The 15,296-nt window shown below is 28.2% G+C and overlaps 2 protein-coding genes across 2 annotated transcripts; both read right to left on the bottom strand.

Annotated features, from left to right (window-relative positions):
- Nucleotides 1-103: 103 nt before the first annotated feature.
- On the bottom strand, nucleotides 104-1,098 carry LOC145842483 (uncharacterized). Its single transcript, XM_082949934.1, has one exon. It carries the CDS (start codon nucleotides 1,073-1,075, stop codon nucleotides 314-316), a length of 762 nt encoding a protein of 253 aa, XP_082806060.1. The 5' UTR covers nucleotides 1,076-1,098; the 3' UTR covers nucleotides 104-313.
- Nucleotides 1,099-13,626: 12,528 nt separating this feature from the next.
- On the bottom strand, nucleotides 13,627-14,964 carry LOC145842946 (spermatocyte protein spe-26-like). The gene has a single exon (XM_082950419.1). It carries the CDS (start codon nucleotides 14,962-14,964, stop codon nucleotides 13,627-13,629), a length of 1,338 nt encoding a protein of 445 aa, XP_082806545.1.
- Nucleotides 14,965-15,296: the final 332 nt, after the last annotated feature.

Genomic DNA, 15,296 nt, shown 5'->3' with positions numbered 1-15,296 from the left:
TTTGAAACTTACAAATTTCTTCTCATGGACTTTTACATATCCCTTTGATGCATTATAACAAGCAGCTTTTTATATAACAACATTTGTTACTATTTGATCAAGCCTAAAAATGATTGAAACATTAGTTTCAATTATCATAAAATTGTTAAACACATTTCAGAATCTAAAACTTAATTATAATACTTAAAAATCAACAGTCTTAATGCAAAAGCAGAATAAAACTTGTCTTAAGTAGCACTTTATCACTCAGTTAACATCATATATTCCAAAGTCTGCATGCAAATATAATATTCCAAACATAATGAAGCAATGATTAGTTTTGGTTAATATAAGCATCAAGTTGTTTATCTAAATCTGCAGCTGAAACAGGTGTATCTTTATAAATTTTTCCACCTCTACCACGACCACCCCTTCCTCTGCCAGTACCCCTACTCTGTCCCCTACCTCTTCCTCTGCTTCTGTTTCCAAGCCTTCCTCTACCTCTTGAACCTCTACCTCTTCCATTTTGACTATTAAATGCCCTTGTTGGTGTAAAGACTCTTTTACCCAGTCTACTTTCAATACTGCCTGCATTAGCAGGTAAAGGCTGGTTATCTGCTCCAACTAAGCAAATTTTCATAGGTCTTTCATCAAGAGGAACATCATTATATTGTTTCATAGCTCTTGCAGCATCCCTAACATCAATGTAAATTACTTCTGCAGAACCAAGAGATTTGCCTTGACTGTTGTAGTGCACTGAAGCTCTTGTGAGCTTTCCAAATTTTCCAAAAAGCTGCTCAATATCATTGTCAGTAACTTTAAAATGCAAGTTGTTTATCATCAACTTCCCCCTTTTAGTATTTGCTTGCACTTTAAAACCATCTCTTTTCCTTTGCTGTACACCACCATTGATCACAGCTTTTTTCTGAAAACTGGAGTAAGCACCACCTCTAGATGATTGCCTGAAATTTCTTGAAAAACCTCTTCCACGGTTTCCACCACGTCCACGGCCTCTACCTCTGCCTCTACCTCTATTTGACCTTCTATCATTGCTTGTTTGAAAATAAGCTGGGGAACTGAAACTGTCCATTTCCATTTTGACTTAAAATTTGATTTTGAAATTCTAAAAGAAACAAAAAGCTATTTTCTTATTTTTTATTTCACTTAAAGTTGTATGGATATTATTATATTTTGAAGACAAACTATTTTTTTACAAATCTTAAACATTTATAGAAACTGACTATGACATTTCATAATTAGTTGATTTTTAACCATGACCTATTTATAATTATACCAAAACAGACAACTGCACATTTAGTTATTTTTATGTGTATCGTTATAGATATACTTTCAGAAACTTTTTTGTAGAAAATTTTATTATTATTCAAAGTTTATATTCCAACATCAGTTTTTAGTGGATATTAATAACTTTCTTAATGTTAGACTTTATTTTGGATTGATAGCTCTAACACACATGTCTTTATCCAACTAACATTTTCAATTCAGAACTATGTACTGTAAAAGAATGGAATAAATATCAACATCAAAATGAAAACAACTTACTTAACTTTGTGCAAGTACTTGTTTCAATATAACCAACAATACTAAAAAAATATTTAGCTCTTGACAAAGATTGAAAAAAAAAGCCAGCCTGAGTGATAAAAAAACTACTCTGAGTCAGCATAAGTTACTGAAGCTATTAATAAAGAGTATTAACAGCTTAAAGTAAATAAATTTACAGTAAACCTTGAATGGATATAAAAAAATCAAACAATAAAAAAAAACTTGATATTTAGAACAAAACACAATTAATAAGAAAAAAAAAGATTTGAATGTCATTAAAAGTAGCAGGAGTTAAATTCATTAAGTTGTTCATTAAATAATACAAATACAATTTCAATTTTCATTAAGAATGCAACTTTTTGGCAAAAAAAACGTTACTAAAAACTTGCTGAAGTAAATCTAAGTTTAATTCATAATCTAAAAAATTACAAACAAATGAGTTCTTAAAGGGGTAAATTATCTTTTTTAAGAAAATTAAAATTTGCTCCTAAATGTATACTTCCAGTATACACTTTAACATAATTTGATAAAACTAATAAAAAAATCAATTAGTTTTGAATTTAACTAATTTTTAAAACAAACATCTTAACATATGTTTTGGGCCAGTTTTCTCTGAATTTGAAAATTTACTAAGTTCTGTTTACTCCTACATTTTGAAAACAATTTACTTTTAATTCTTATGACATGAACTTTTTATTTTATAAACAACTTGTGGGAAGATACTTTTGAGAGAAAAAATATGACCACAAAAACTTGTAAATTCTATACATAAAATTTTTAGCTATTAACTAAAAATTTGTTGCCTACAGGTTGTTCTTAATTTATTTGAAAGTAAAAGGAGAAAGTTAGTAAACAATTGTTTAATCACTGTAGAAGATAGATTTTTACTATATTAGTGTTTTTTTTTTTATGTGTTTTCCATTAAGAATTTGTTTAACTGTAAAAGCTTTAAAATTATTTTGAATTCAAAAATAACTTTAAATACAACTGCAAGCTTAGTTATTAAGGGCATAGTGAGGATAAAACACATTTTTCACAATTTGATTTTATTTTATGTAGTTTTTACTAAGCTACAAAATGTTTTTTACAGATTTTAAAAATTCAAAATATTTTTTGAGATATAGCCAGTCAAAGTCGGAGGCAATAATTCCATATGGGAGGCGCGAACCAAAACAGCAATTAATCTTTAATTTCTTAAATCTGTAAAAAGCATCTAGTAGCTTAATAAAAACTATATAAAATAAGATCAAATTGTGAAAAAAGTGTTATCCCTTATGTCCTAAACAAAGTTGCCATAAGATTTTCTGAAATTTTTTCCAGGTTTCCTGAATTTTTCAAGGTTTTTGAAAGTCATTTTAAATACAAAACTAAATAAAAAGTACAAGTCTGTCCTAGTTAGTATACTTTTTGGACTTTACCAACAAACAGTTGCTTCAGTGCATTTGCACTTAGGCCCGCTTGGTTGAGATCACAGTGCTTGGTTAAGATCACAACAGCGGTTTCTCACAACTAAGCCTGCCTGATGAGTCCTAAAAAGGACAAAACTGGTTGTCTCGGATGCTGTTGTTGTTGGTCTGCCGTGAAGTTCATTGTTTTTTATTATTTACATATATATTTATTTATTACAGTAACCTCTCGCTTATTTACGCACATTGTGTCCACAGAAAAAGTGCGTAAAGATGGAGATATTGTAAAGATACGAGAGGTACAAAATATACTTACTATAATGGATGTTTTTTGATATTGCTTCTAGTTAAAAGCAGACTAAGGATTTTCTCACTTTAAACAATTTGTTTACTAAATTTATAAATATGAAAACAATATATAAAACTATACATATAAAATAGGATTTAATTTTATATAAAATAATAATACTTGTAAAAAAAATACTAATTTTAATAATAAGTAGATTTTATCTTTATCTTTACTTATATCTGACTTATTTGATACTTTACATTTATATTCTATTCTATTAAGCAAAATGCTGTGTAAAGCAAGTGTTACAGAAGAAGAACTTATACTTAAAAATAAACAGTCAAATGAAAATTAGTGATATGTTTACTAAAAAAACAATTGAAATTTGTTTTACGTGTTAGCTATATATTTATTAAGTATCATTGTACTTTTTTCTAGGAAATTTCATTAAATTTCTTTTTTAGATGTTTGTTCATATATAGGGCAAGAGTACTGTGTTATTTATTTGCGTTACAAACTCTCATTATTTCATTATACTTTCATTATTTAACACAGTCATATTTCTTTCAGAATTTTAATTTAATCTCTTATTGCTAACAAAATTTCTGATATACTGAGGTATAACTTAATTTTTTAGTTAACTAGTTTTAAGTTAACTAGTCAAGGAACATAAGTTTTTAAAGTATAAAGATATAGAGAGGTGAGTTAGTGTTTAAAAACATATTTTACATTAAACCATTTTACAATTAACCTAATTTATGCAACATTAAAGAAAACTAAAATTTTCATTGTTTGAATATTTTAGAATTCTAAAATGCTAACTAAACAAGAGTGCGTAACGTCACAAGTGCGTAACGTCACGAGTGCGTAAAGATGTGAGAGGTTACTATAATTTATTTACTTAATAGTATAATACATTTAAAAAAAAACTACTTTATATATTTTTTTAAATAAATATAAATTTAGACAATACAAAAATTTATATTGTGTATGATAGAAATTTCTAACAAAATTTAAAATTTATAATTTTTAAAGGAAAAGTTTGTTAAAACTCCAGGTTTTCAAGTTTTTTTTTTGTATAAATTGTCAAGTTCCATAATTTTCCAGAACTCTAGGTTTTATGGCAACCCTGTAATAATGTAAAAAAAAGACTAGCTTCAATTCAATAATTTATGCTATTAGTAATAACAAAAAAAAATAAAAAAATATATCTTAATTACTAAATAATTTAGTTGTTACAACTTTAAGTATGCTCCAGGGTAGCATTTTGTTTTTAAAAAATTTCCTCAATGTTTTATGACTTGTTTCTATGCTTTTAAAAATACTAGTTTTATGGTCTCAATTTATTTTAAAAATCAATTAAGGTTTAAAAATATAATCAACAGTATAAACTTACAAAAAACATAATGAAGTGTTAACATAAGTTAGTTTTTTAGTTAATAAATTATAAGAAAGTGTCTTTTTTCGTAAAATTTTTATCTGTTATCAAATTTAAATTTTATTTTTTACTCTTGTAGTAAATTCAAATTTTTTTCTATGATTTAGTTTCAAACCACAGGTGTTTTTATCAAGTATAAAATTCTAGTTTGTTATGGGTTATTTTAGCCTAAATTTTCACATTCCATGTTTTTCTAGGATTTTAGGTTAACTGGCCACCCTGGCACACATTATTTTGATGAATGTTATCATTTTTACAGGAAGTTCACATGTTTATTTTCTATTTATAGCAGGGTCTCAATTTTTTGCAGCAAAAAAAACACAAAATATGACAAGCTAGCTTGATTTAGCCTGGGTTTTTGCAATATTAAAAACTTGATTAACATGAGCATTACAACTAAAAATTCACAGTTAAATATACATATATATTTTAATGGTAAAATTAATCAGTCTCAAACTCTACCCTTTACAACAAAAAACATATTTGGGGCAAAATCAAGTGTGTTAGATCATATAAAATTTTACCTGCCTTATTAATAATTAATTTTCAATTAACAAAAAAAAACAAGAGTATAATAACAAATATACTTAAAAATATATACTAAGTCCAAAAATTAGCCTAAGATTTAAAAAAATATAAAACTAGCCTGAGTTATCTTGAGTAGCCTGAGTCACTAGTAATATTAACATTGGCAATAAGGAAAATATTTAAAAAAATAATGTGGGCACATGAAAATTATTATGAATAAAAATTCAAATAGAACACAAGGCTCTTTTTTGGATAATTTTTAAGAAATAAAACTAAATCATAGGTAAAATAAACACTAGTCTATAATGTAATAAAATTTAGCTTTAAATCATCTCTAGTTTAAACTATTTAAGCTAGTCTATTTTTTTTTATTTTGAGACTTAATCAAAAATTTAAACAATTTTTTTTTATTCTTTTGAACAATTATATTAAACTAGTTGATATAAGATTTTTAATGTGGCCCACAGGCTGCAGTTTGCCCACCTCTAATCTAAATGATACCTTAAACGTAGATGTTAAATTTAGACTACCAGAGTTAAGTGAAAGCATTATGAAGTAGAACTTGAGGTTTAAACAGTTGTTTTTTACTTCAGTTGTTTAAATTTTCAGTATAAAATTTACTGTTTTATGCTTCACTGAACACAAGAAATTAAACATTCTACCTTCAAGACTAACTTAATAACATCAAGTAAAAAAGATTAAAGGTTAGTAATTTAGCTTAAAAAATATAAAGAATTTTGCTGACTCTCTCTACCCACTAACGGTCGCTTCAGACAGTGGGCTGAAAACAGTTTTCAAGTAGCTATTGACTACAAAAACAAATTTCGTTGAATAGAAAATGAAACTAAGTGCCAAACATAATTAGATAGAACTAGTTTTTTTTGTTCAAAATTTGGTTTTGTTACTTTTCTGCTTCAAGTATTTAAAAAGATGTGTAAGTTTAAATACAACAAGTTTTTGCCTTTAACAGTATAAAAACTCCATAAATTTCTTCATAGTTTATGTGAAAAACTTGCATGAAGAATCTAACATAAAAATACCTGAAATACTTATTTATAAAAAAATTTCACCGTGTTCATTAAAAATAGTGCAATGTAATTGTAATGTATAAAAAAAAATATAAATTACTTAAAAAACTAAAAAACCTTAAACGCATTAAAACATCGCTTGTAAGCACCTAAAAAATTGTTATACGCCAATCGAATTTATTTTTTTAGTTTGTATATAGAACATTTGTCTTATTTGCTAAAACATTATAAAAAATAGCGATAGACAGTTGACTGAGTTGAGAATTGAGATATTTATCTTTTTTTTTTTTTAAAGAAGCCATATTATAAATTATTTGAATTATAAGCAGTAAAAAATATTTATTTTTTAATTGGTAAGTTAACAAGCAATGTGATTATGTACCTTCAAGCTTCAAACAGATGTTTACATCAAATCCTGTTTGTCCTTTACATGTTTGTCGTGAACAAGACGTTAAACTGTAACCACGTGGTGTACGACTCGATATCAGAAAGGTTTTTTCGTACACCAGGTCCTAGGATCCAAATTTAAGCGTTTTTTATATCGTTAAATAAAAAAACAAATCTAAAACGCTTTGTTTTCTGTTCATTGTCAATAACAAACTTTAAACTGAGCAAAAAAATCGTACCAAATTTGCTTCTCGTTTAACAGACTTGACGGAACAGGTCATTTGGTCTATATAAAGTTTTTGTTTACAGATTCCCACTTGCGGTTTTAGGACGTTAAGGAAATATTAATTACTTCACAATAATTATATAGAGAAAAAAGCCACAACTGACAATCTGATAGGTTCTGATTTGAATTTCTGTTTCACTTATGTTTTTTTGTTGCTGAAGGCGATAAAATTTACCATCAAAACTATTAAAGCTAGGTACTTAACCAACTTATCTAAACGGTTGATTTACTTAGCTAATTACAAAATAACCTATTAAGAAATTTCAATATAGTTTTAATTTACCCTTAAAACTTATTTTCATTGCTACAAACCCTTTATATAACTTTGCTTGTTAAAAAAAAAAAGTTTCTATTTCATAGAAGGGGAACAAATACGAAATTCTATATTTAAATAATTTATTTTAAAAATAAAGTTTCGCTATGAGAGTTCGTCAGTAAACAGATAGAAAACATCTTTTTCGAAAAAATCATATAGCAGTTATTACATATACTTTTTTTTGCACTATGTTTGTTTTTAAGCTTACTAACTAATAAACGGTTTTATAGCAGAAAGAACATAACTTTTACTAGGCATGGTAACTTTCACTTTTTAACTTTTATGATATTTCATATGTAACGCCACTGCGTTTAAAAAAAAAGAGCGTAAAAAGGGGTACTTTAGGCCAAGTACCCCCACAGCGAGAAAGATACATAGAATTTTATGAAAGTTCACAATAATTTTTACCTTAGACATAAAACCAGTAAATCATAATTTCGAGGAGCTTGCTTTGTATCTTTTGCAAAGTACACAGCTATAATTGAAATAAAGAATAGTTAGTCTTTTTAAAAGATGACATTATATATTGTTTACTGATCGATAAAAAAAATCGCTCAAAAAGTTTGTTCTAAGGTAGGGGTGGGCAACGTACGGCCTGCGGGCCAGATCCGGCCCCCAGAGTCAAAATGACCGGCCCCCAAACCTTTTTAAAATTTAAATGGAATCCGGCCCGCGGACAAAATTTATCTGGCCCGCGAGTGGATGATCCGGCCCGCTAGAAATTTTCAAAACTTATATGAAACCCTATAAGCTAATGTAAATATTAAAAAATTTGTACAAAACTTTTTTTGAATTATTTTTACAAAATAAGCTGTAAGACTTTAACCTGAAACCATTTTTAAAAATGGCTTTTAATTTTTGTAGTAATAAAAACACTCTTTTTTATAGGTAATTAATAAATTGATTCAAAATTTTAAAACACCAGATAAATTAGCATCCAGCCGGATTCAAGTCTTTTGAAATTAGTTCTATTCGGATACGAAACCTTGTCTAAAATTAGTATTTATCTGGATCCGGATAACATTTTTGAATAAAGATCCGGATCTAAAAAAAAAAGTCCAACTAGATCCAGTAGATCACTCACTCGAAATGCTCCTGCCCGCTGAGGACTATTTTTTTTGGATCCGGCCCGTTAATTATTTACGTTGCCCACCCTATTCTAAGGTGTACAAAGGAACCTTTCGGTTATCGAGTCGTACACTATATGATTATAAAATTTCTTACGAGCTATTAGATTTAATTTTTTATCATTTTAATATTTTTATATTAAGTATTAGAACAATCAGTTAAACAAAAAAAAAAATTTTTTAATAAACGAAAATTAAATGAATTTTGTGTATAAAAATGTACTTAAAAACTTGTTTAGTAACATAAGAACTAAAAAATAATTATAACTTTAAATAAACTTATAAAAGAAGATAAACAATATTTAAAGAAAACATTTGAATACTTGAATGATAGGTTAAAACCTCTTTAAAGAAAGTAAAAATGTAATACGCAAAAATATTTTTACATTTAATTTTATCAGTACTTTGAGTTTTATTTTATTTTATTTAATAATTTTAATTGAACAGTAAAAACAATTTTATACGCGATTAGATAAATAAACTATTGCATAATTTTTTTAAACTTTAAAGAAGTTAATTCTACCACAACTAATTTTAGCTTTTATAAATGAAAATAAAAAGATAAGTGCTGTTAAAATTATGCTTCTAATAAGAAAAAAAAAATAATAATAATATTAACAACAACTAATTTCCTTCTGTTTTAAAATATACTTTTTTATATTTTAAACAATTTTTAAAGTCTAAAGTTGTAATACTACAAGGCAAAAAATATTCGTTAACATAAAAAAAAATTCTGATTTTTTCAGAAAAAAAAATTTTTTTAACATAAGTTTGCTTGAAACAGTTATCTCAGCGTACTTTTTAAATACTTAGTTTTCTGTTAAGGTATATACAACTTTAATTTTTTTTTTACGTTGGCATTCAAAATAAAAAAGTTTGTAAGTATTCTGAACTCAATTCGAAATGGTAATCTTTAAAAAAAAATGAAGAATAACCAGATAGAAAATGCTGCAATCTAGACTAAACCACTGTTATTGTAACCAAACAATTCAACTTTTTAACAAAAAAATAAAAAAATGAAGTAAAGTTGCTTCTTAAACGAAAACATGTTACTAACTCCTTAAACCAGGGGTCGGCAGGCAGTTGGTGCTCGCGGGCCAAATTTCAAGTTTCCAAAAATTTCGTGGGCTGCAATTTTAATTTAAGTGACATTTGATTAATATTTTAGTTTTAGTCACACTAGTGAAAGTTTTACTTTTATTCACTTGATTATTTTAAATGAAGTTTAGCTGTACACAGAAAGCCTATTTAAATTACATATACTTATTAAAATAAAATTTACATTGACTAATATACTTAAGTGTTAATAAACTATATACTTTTTTGAGGACAAAATATGTTAAACTTAATATTTTTGTAATTCTACTGACAAACTACTCTCTATAAAAGTCTCTATAAACATTTATGGGTCACTTTTATACATTTTTTTATATTATTAACTCTTTTTTCATATTTATAAAATTATTTACTTATAAAAATAGTTTTTGCGTTTTAAATACACTCTTTAAAAAATTCAGTAATTAGTTAATTGAATAAAATTAATACCTTTTTGTATTGTGCATAGCTAAAACAAACTTTTTAACATAATTAATTCCGAAATACTTTAATAAACTACCTTAACAGTAATTAATTAGTGTTTTACTTGGTTGCCACTTTAAAAGCAAAAGTTTCTGAGTTATATCAAACCGGCCTAAGTTTATTAAAAGCTGAAAGAGCTAAAAACTTGCTGTTAATCAAGCTTAAATACCTACTAATTAAAACACCACCAATATTAAACAGTACACAATATATAGGAAGACAAGAAAAAAAAAACAATTAGTAAGCTACATTACAGTCATAAATACTATTCTGATAATTTGAAGATTTATTCAAAGTGTTTGAAGTAAAAGTTTCACACACATCTGACTTTCAAAAAATGTCGTAAACAGGTTTAACCTAGTCTGAGTTTTTCAAACTTTTAAAGTAGCCTGTTTGTTTAGCAACCCTAATAAAGTCACAAAAAAAGAAATAACGAAGTTTATTTACAGTAAATTAAATATATTGATTAAATTATTATAAGTCAGTTTGAAAGGACTGTTAAGTTTATTAAACATTTTTAACAAAAGTATAAAAGTTTATTGAGCCATAAATGAAATGTAAAAACTCATTTTTATTGGGCATTATAGCAATTTTTTATCTGCAATAAAGTTATTGCATTTAAAAACAGTAAATAGGAAATATAAGACGAGCTATAAGAATTTAAAACATTAGTTAGGAGTTAACTTAAAATAAATTTTTGCTCAGCGGGCCGCATTCCATACTAAAAAATATTGTGCTCGAGTACCACAGATTTACCCTTCGCGGGTCGCAGTTTGCCGACCCTTGTTTTAAACTATGGGTGGGCAACTTTTTTAGTCGGTGGGCCGAATCAGGTAGAATTTAGTCCTTGGCGGACCGAAGCAATTCGAATTAGTAATATACTGGATCGAGATCCAGCCTGGTCCTAATTAGAATTTATTATCCTGATCTGGCCTAATACTAATTTTATGGATACCGTTGATTACTATTTCGACTTCTTTAATTCACAAAAATTTTTCAAGTATGAAATTTAAGTTGATATTAAAAAGTATATAGATTTTATTTATATTATAAAGGAACGGGTCAAAATTGCATGAAGACAAAATTGCACGAAGTTACTAAATTAAACGAGAGCACAAAACTGCACGAAGATACTTTTTCACGAGGGGTAAAAATTGCACGAAGACAAATTTACATGAAAGGTCAATTTTGCAACAAAAAGAAAACAAAAAAATAGTAACTGACCGAGGGTAACAGTAATAGTAAAAATTAAAATGAAAAAAGTAATAATTAAAAATTATTATAAAAACGAAAAGAAAATAAATGATTAAAAATTAATAATTAAAAAAAAAGCTACCTACAGTGGGTGAGGTGTAACAGTGATAGTTAAAAAAAACAATAAAAACTAATAAAAAAAAACTCAATTCGTCCAAGAATGTCTCTGTGCAAAAATGTCCCCTCGTGCAAAAGATTTTTTGTGCAAAAGTATTTCGTGCAATTTCGTACGCTCGTGCAAATTTTACAGCTGCCCATATTATAACCCTGGGCAAATTAATAATAATTTTATAAATTAAACAATTAAATTACTGAAAAATTCTTAATACAAACTTTAACTTATAAAGTGTATCATAATTTTGATTAGATTTTTAAACTTCGAATTTTTCTATTAGGGTATTGTTTTATATACTGAAATTAATCATCAAACGAAATTTATTGTCAGCTTAAACGATAGTAAAAAACTATTTTTTGTTGACATCACTGAATATTTGTACTTATAAGTGTTGCAAAATTCGTCAATTATTCTTTCTGAGATGGAGGAAAATAGTTTCAACTTCAACCTTTATACCTTAATTACATATACATTTCATGAGCAAAAATACCCTTATAGTATTATTCTTAGTTCGTTCATATGCTCAAACAAATTTACCATGAATGCAAAGTCTGAGAACCAATCTTGAGAAACCTTTATACTTTTCTTTTATTTTGAAGAACTCGCGGCTTAAGTTCTAAACGCATTTTAAAGTTTTTCCTAAACTTTGTTAAAATATAAAGTTGAGCAGTTCGAGTGAAAATAATTATCATTTACTTGTTGAAAATTATTTTTTCTAAATACTGATATAAACAAATCATTTTTTACTCGAGAAAAAATTCAATTTTGACTTTTCCATTGTCAATGAGTATTATTACTATAGACATAGTAGATTGACAAAGGTAGATATGTAAAAAATCAGATTTTAAATGATACGTTTTGCTTAAGCCTTTGGGTATTTTGACAAAAAAATTATCCAACCGAGTTTAAACAAATCTCCAACTGAGTTTAAATATTAGGATAAAATAGTGTTTTTATTACTACACATAATTCAAAAGATATTAAATTAACATGTTTTTTCAAGTCTAACTTTTACGTTTTTTTTTTGTTTGTAAATTTTTATACAAAGTTTTATACAGGTGTCGCTATCACCGGGTCTACTTATACACTTTTATTGGCCTGGTTTACAACGGAACGTGCGCTCTAACTTGTATAATAGAAGTCCCCAAGATAACGCTTAAATTATAGTTGACTTAAGTAAAATAATATGAACTACTTACTATTTACTAAAGGTTTAATAAATCAGTTACTTATACTAATTTAAACTTAGTTCGAATCTGTGATAATGATTATATTTACAATGAATTTGCGAAACGAAAAGATGATAAAAAACTGCACAACATTACACTAATAAACCAAATTATCAATTCTTTTAAAAGACGACAATACTCGAATAAAAGAAACTAAAAACTAAATGCTTAAACCAAACTCAAAAAGTGTTCTAAAGTCGAAATCAACCATTACAACAACAAGATTGAAACCATTAAAACTTTAGTGCAGCGAAAAGCTGCACTGACTTCACACTGCTGCCATGCAGTAGAAACTAAAAGCCCTCTCTATTACTCGAGACTGTTGAATTTATACTCGCTTGAGAAAAAAGAAGAAAGTAAAAAAGAGAAAACTACCGCGTAAGCGGTACACAGGTTTTGTAATTAACCTTGGCGGACCGGTCACATCACTCTCGGGCTGGATTCTATTGAAATTTAAAAAAACGTTTGAGGGCCGGTCATTTTCACTCTGCGGGCCGGATCCAGCCTGAGGGCCATACGTTGCCCACACTTAACTTAAACAAATATCAATGAACATACTTGATGAACTGTGTCAGTTTGTAAATAATAAAAATAATTAGATTTAAGTTTTTTTGTTCTAATCATTTAAAAACAAAAAATAAAATTAGGCTCTTTTTTTGTTTATCTTTTGTAACCAATAAACGACATATCCAATTGAACTTAATAATGTTTTAATAAAAAGTAGTTAAACACAAGTTAACTTATTATAAATGTAAGCTATATTTATTTCTTTCTTATAAAATAATTTTCAACTTAGAAAGTTTAACTCTATAATAGTTTGTACTTAGATTATGATATTCAAAATAATAAACGTAAATATTTAACATTCTAAATTAAAAATTCTAAAATTATACAACTAAGCATTCATTAATATTTTTTTTAAAGTTAAAGGAATTCAAAATTTCACGTTATTATCTATTTAAAAATAAACTTAAAAACATATAAAATGTACAAGTTTTAAACCTAAACACACATAAGGCTAATAAAAAAAATCTTAATTAAGTCCAAAAAAAAAAACTGTTTTCGTTTGGCTCGTAAAGAAAAACCGTTGCAGGATAAAATTTCTAAGTTGTGGTTTGTGTAAAATGAGGCACTTTAGCGAAACCAAATTCTATTACACCGTCTAAAAACTCACACCGCTCTTCTCTCCATCCACCCTCGTCCATATTGTAGATAAAAACTTTTTTATAAAAACTATAAAACACAAAAAGCTTGCACCCTACGGTAACAACCCCGGCAGGATGTATCATTCGTTCTCTGAGTAGTTCTGTTGGCGGAGTCAGCACCACAAACTTGCCGCAAGTCGAGTCAAAAACTTCATAAGTCATATTAGATATTGCGCCGACCACAAACAGCTTGTTTTTTCTGGCAATCGACTTGTGCCAACTCCTTCCTTCGACCATGCAGGGCAAGCACGACCACGAGTCAGTCGCGTGATCATAAGCCTCAACAGAGCTCAGGTCGCGATTGTTGTTAAAGCCGCCTGAAACAACGACTCTTCCTTCGAAGACGGTGCACGACGCGTTGCTCCTTGCTTCCTTCAGCCGCGCTATTTCCGTCCATTTTCCAGATTTGAAGTTGAATTTTGCGCAAGAGTTGGTTCTGTTCACAATGTTTCTGCCCCAATGACCCGCAAGGATGTAGGCGTCGATCACGTGAGAACAGGCGCAAAAATGGCTGCGATCGTCGCACATCTCAGCTATGATCTCCCAAGCGCCGGTCGTAGGCGAATATTTTTCAACGGACATTATCACGTCATGATTTGCGTCTTCGCCGCCAAAAGCGTACAGTTCACCTTTAACGCACAGCAAGTTTGAGTACTGTCGTCCTTTTTTCAGCTCTGGGCATTTCCGAACATCAAAGCGATTTACGTCGACTCGATAAACATCGCTGAAAACAAAACCTGAGCTGAAAAGACAGCCTCCACTAATAATGATGTTAAAGTTGTTTTGGCTGCAATATCGAGTTGCTGGCTTACATGAACTCGAGAGCTTTTTCACCTTTACGGCTTTATTAGCGAAGCACGCCTTGTTCAGAACGTAATTCATAGCAGGAATTGATAACAGTGGCAGGCGACAGCAGCGCAAAAGAAGTTGCGCGTGTTTTGAGCGTTCATAAGTTTTGTGAAGCAGCCACTTTTCCGCAGCGTCAGCAACTTCTATCTCTGAATCAATGCTCAGTTCATTACTAGAGAGTATTTTTACCACAGATACTATGTCTAGCTCTAGGAAGTTTATCGAATCAGAAATTATTGTGAAACAGCGTTCTATAAAACTCATAGAAAGTTCAAGTGAACTAGAAAGTTTAAAAAGTTGTGTGAAGAAAAAAACTGCTGTTACGTTATTAATGTCAATTATTTGTTTGATGATCTTGCACATTCTATATTCTTTGTCTTCATCCATTAATATGCAATGCTTCGTTTTCAATACAAACACTAAATTTTCCAGTTTAGTTGTTTTCAGTTTTCCTAAAGTTTATATACCTTAAGTTTATCATATATAATATCAATATATTTAAAGAGGTACTATTTATTTAATCAAACATAGAATAATTCTGTAATAGATTGAATCATATTGATTAGTTGTTGCTGCTAAGTAGCAATAAGTTTAATGCTTAACAAAACCAATTTTGATTCAATGTTTTCTCTTTACTAAAATATTTTTTAATATTTACGATTACTACCACCAATAAATTTGGTTGGTTGTAAAACTGTAAGCTTAGAAATCAAAAAAAG

The sequence above is a fragment of the Thalia democratica genome, chromosome 8 (assembly GCF_965202585.1).
Source record: "Thalia democratica chromosome 8, ktThaDemo2.hap1.1, whole genome shotgun sequence".
NCBI lineage: Eukaryota > Metazoa > Chordata > Thaliacea > Salpida > Salpidae > Thalia > Thalia democratica.
The sequence above is the reverse complement of the archived record's forward strand: the minus strand, read 5'-3'. Positions and strand labels throughout refer to the sequence as shown.

Coding starts and splice junctions, on each gene's coding strand:
- LOC145842483 (XM_082949934.1), bottom strand. CDS start 1,075: ATGGAAATGGACAGTTTCAGTTCCCCAGCTTATTTTCAAACAAGCAAT.
- LOC145842946 (XM_082950419.1), bottom strand. CDS start 14,964: ATGGATGAAGACAAAGAATATAGAATGTGCAAGATCATCAAACAAATA.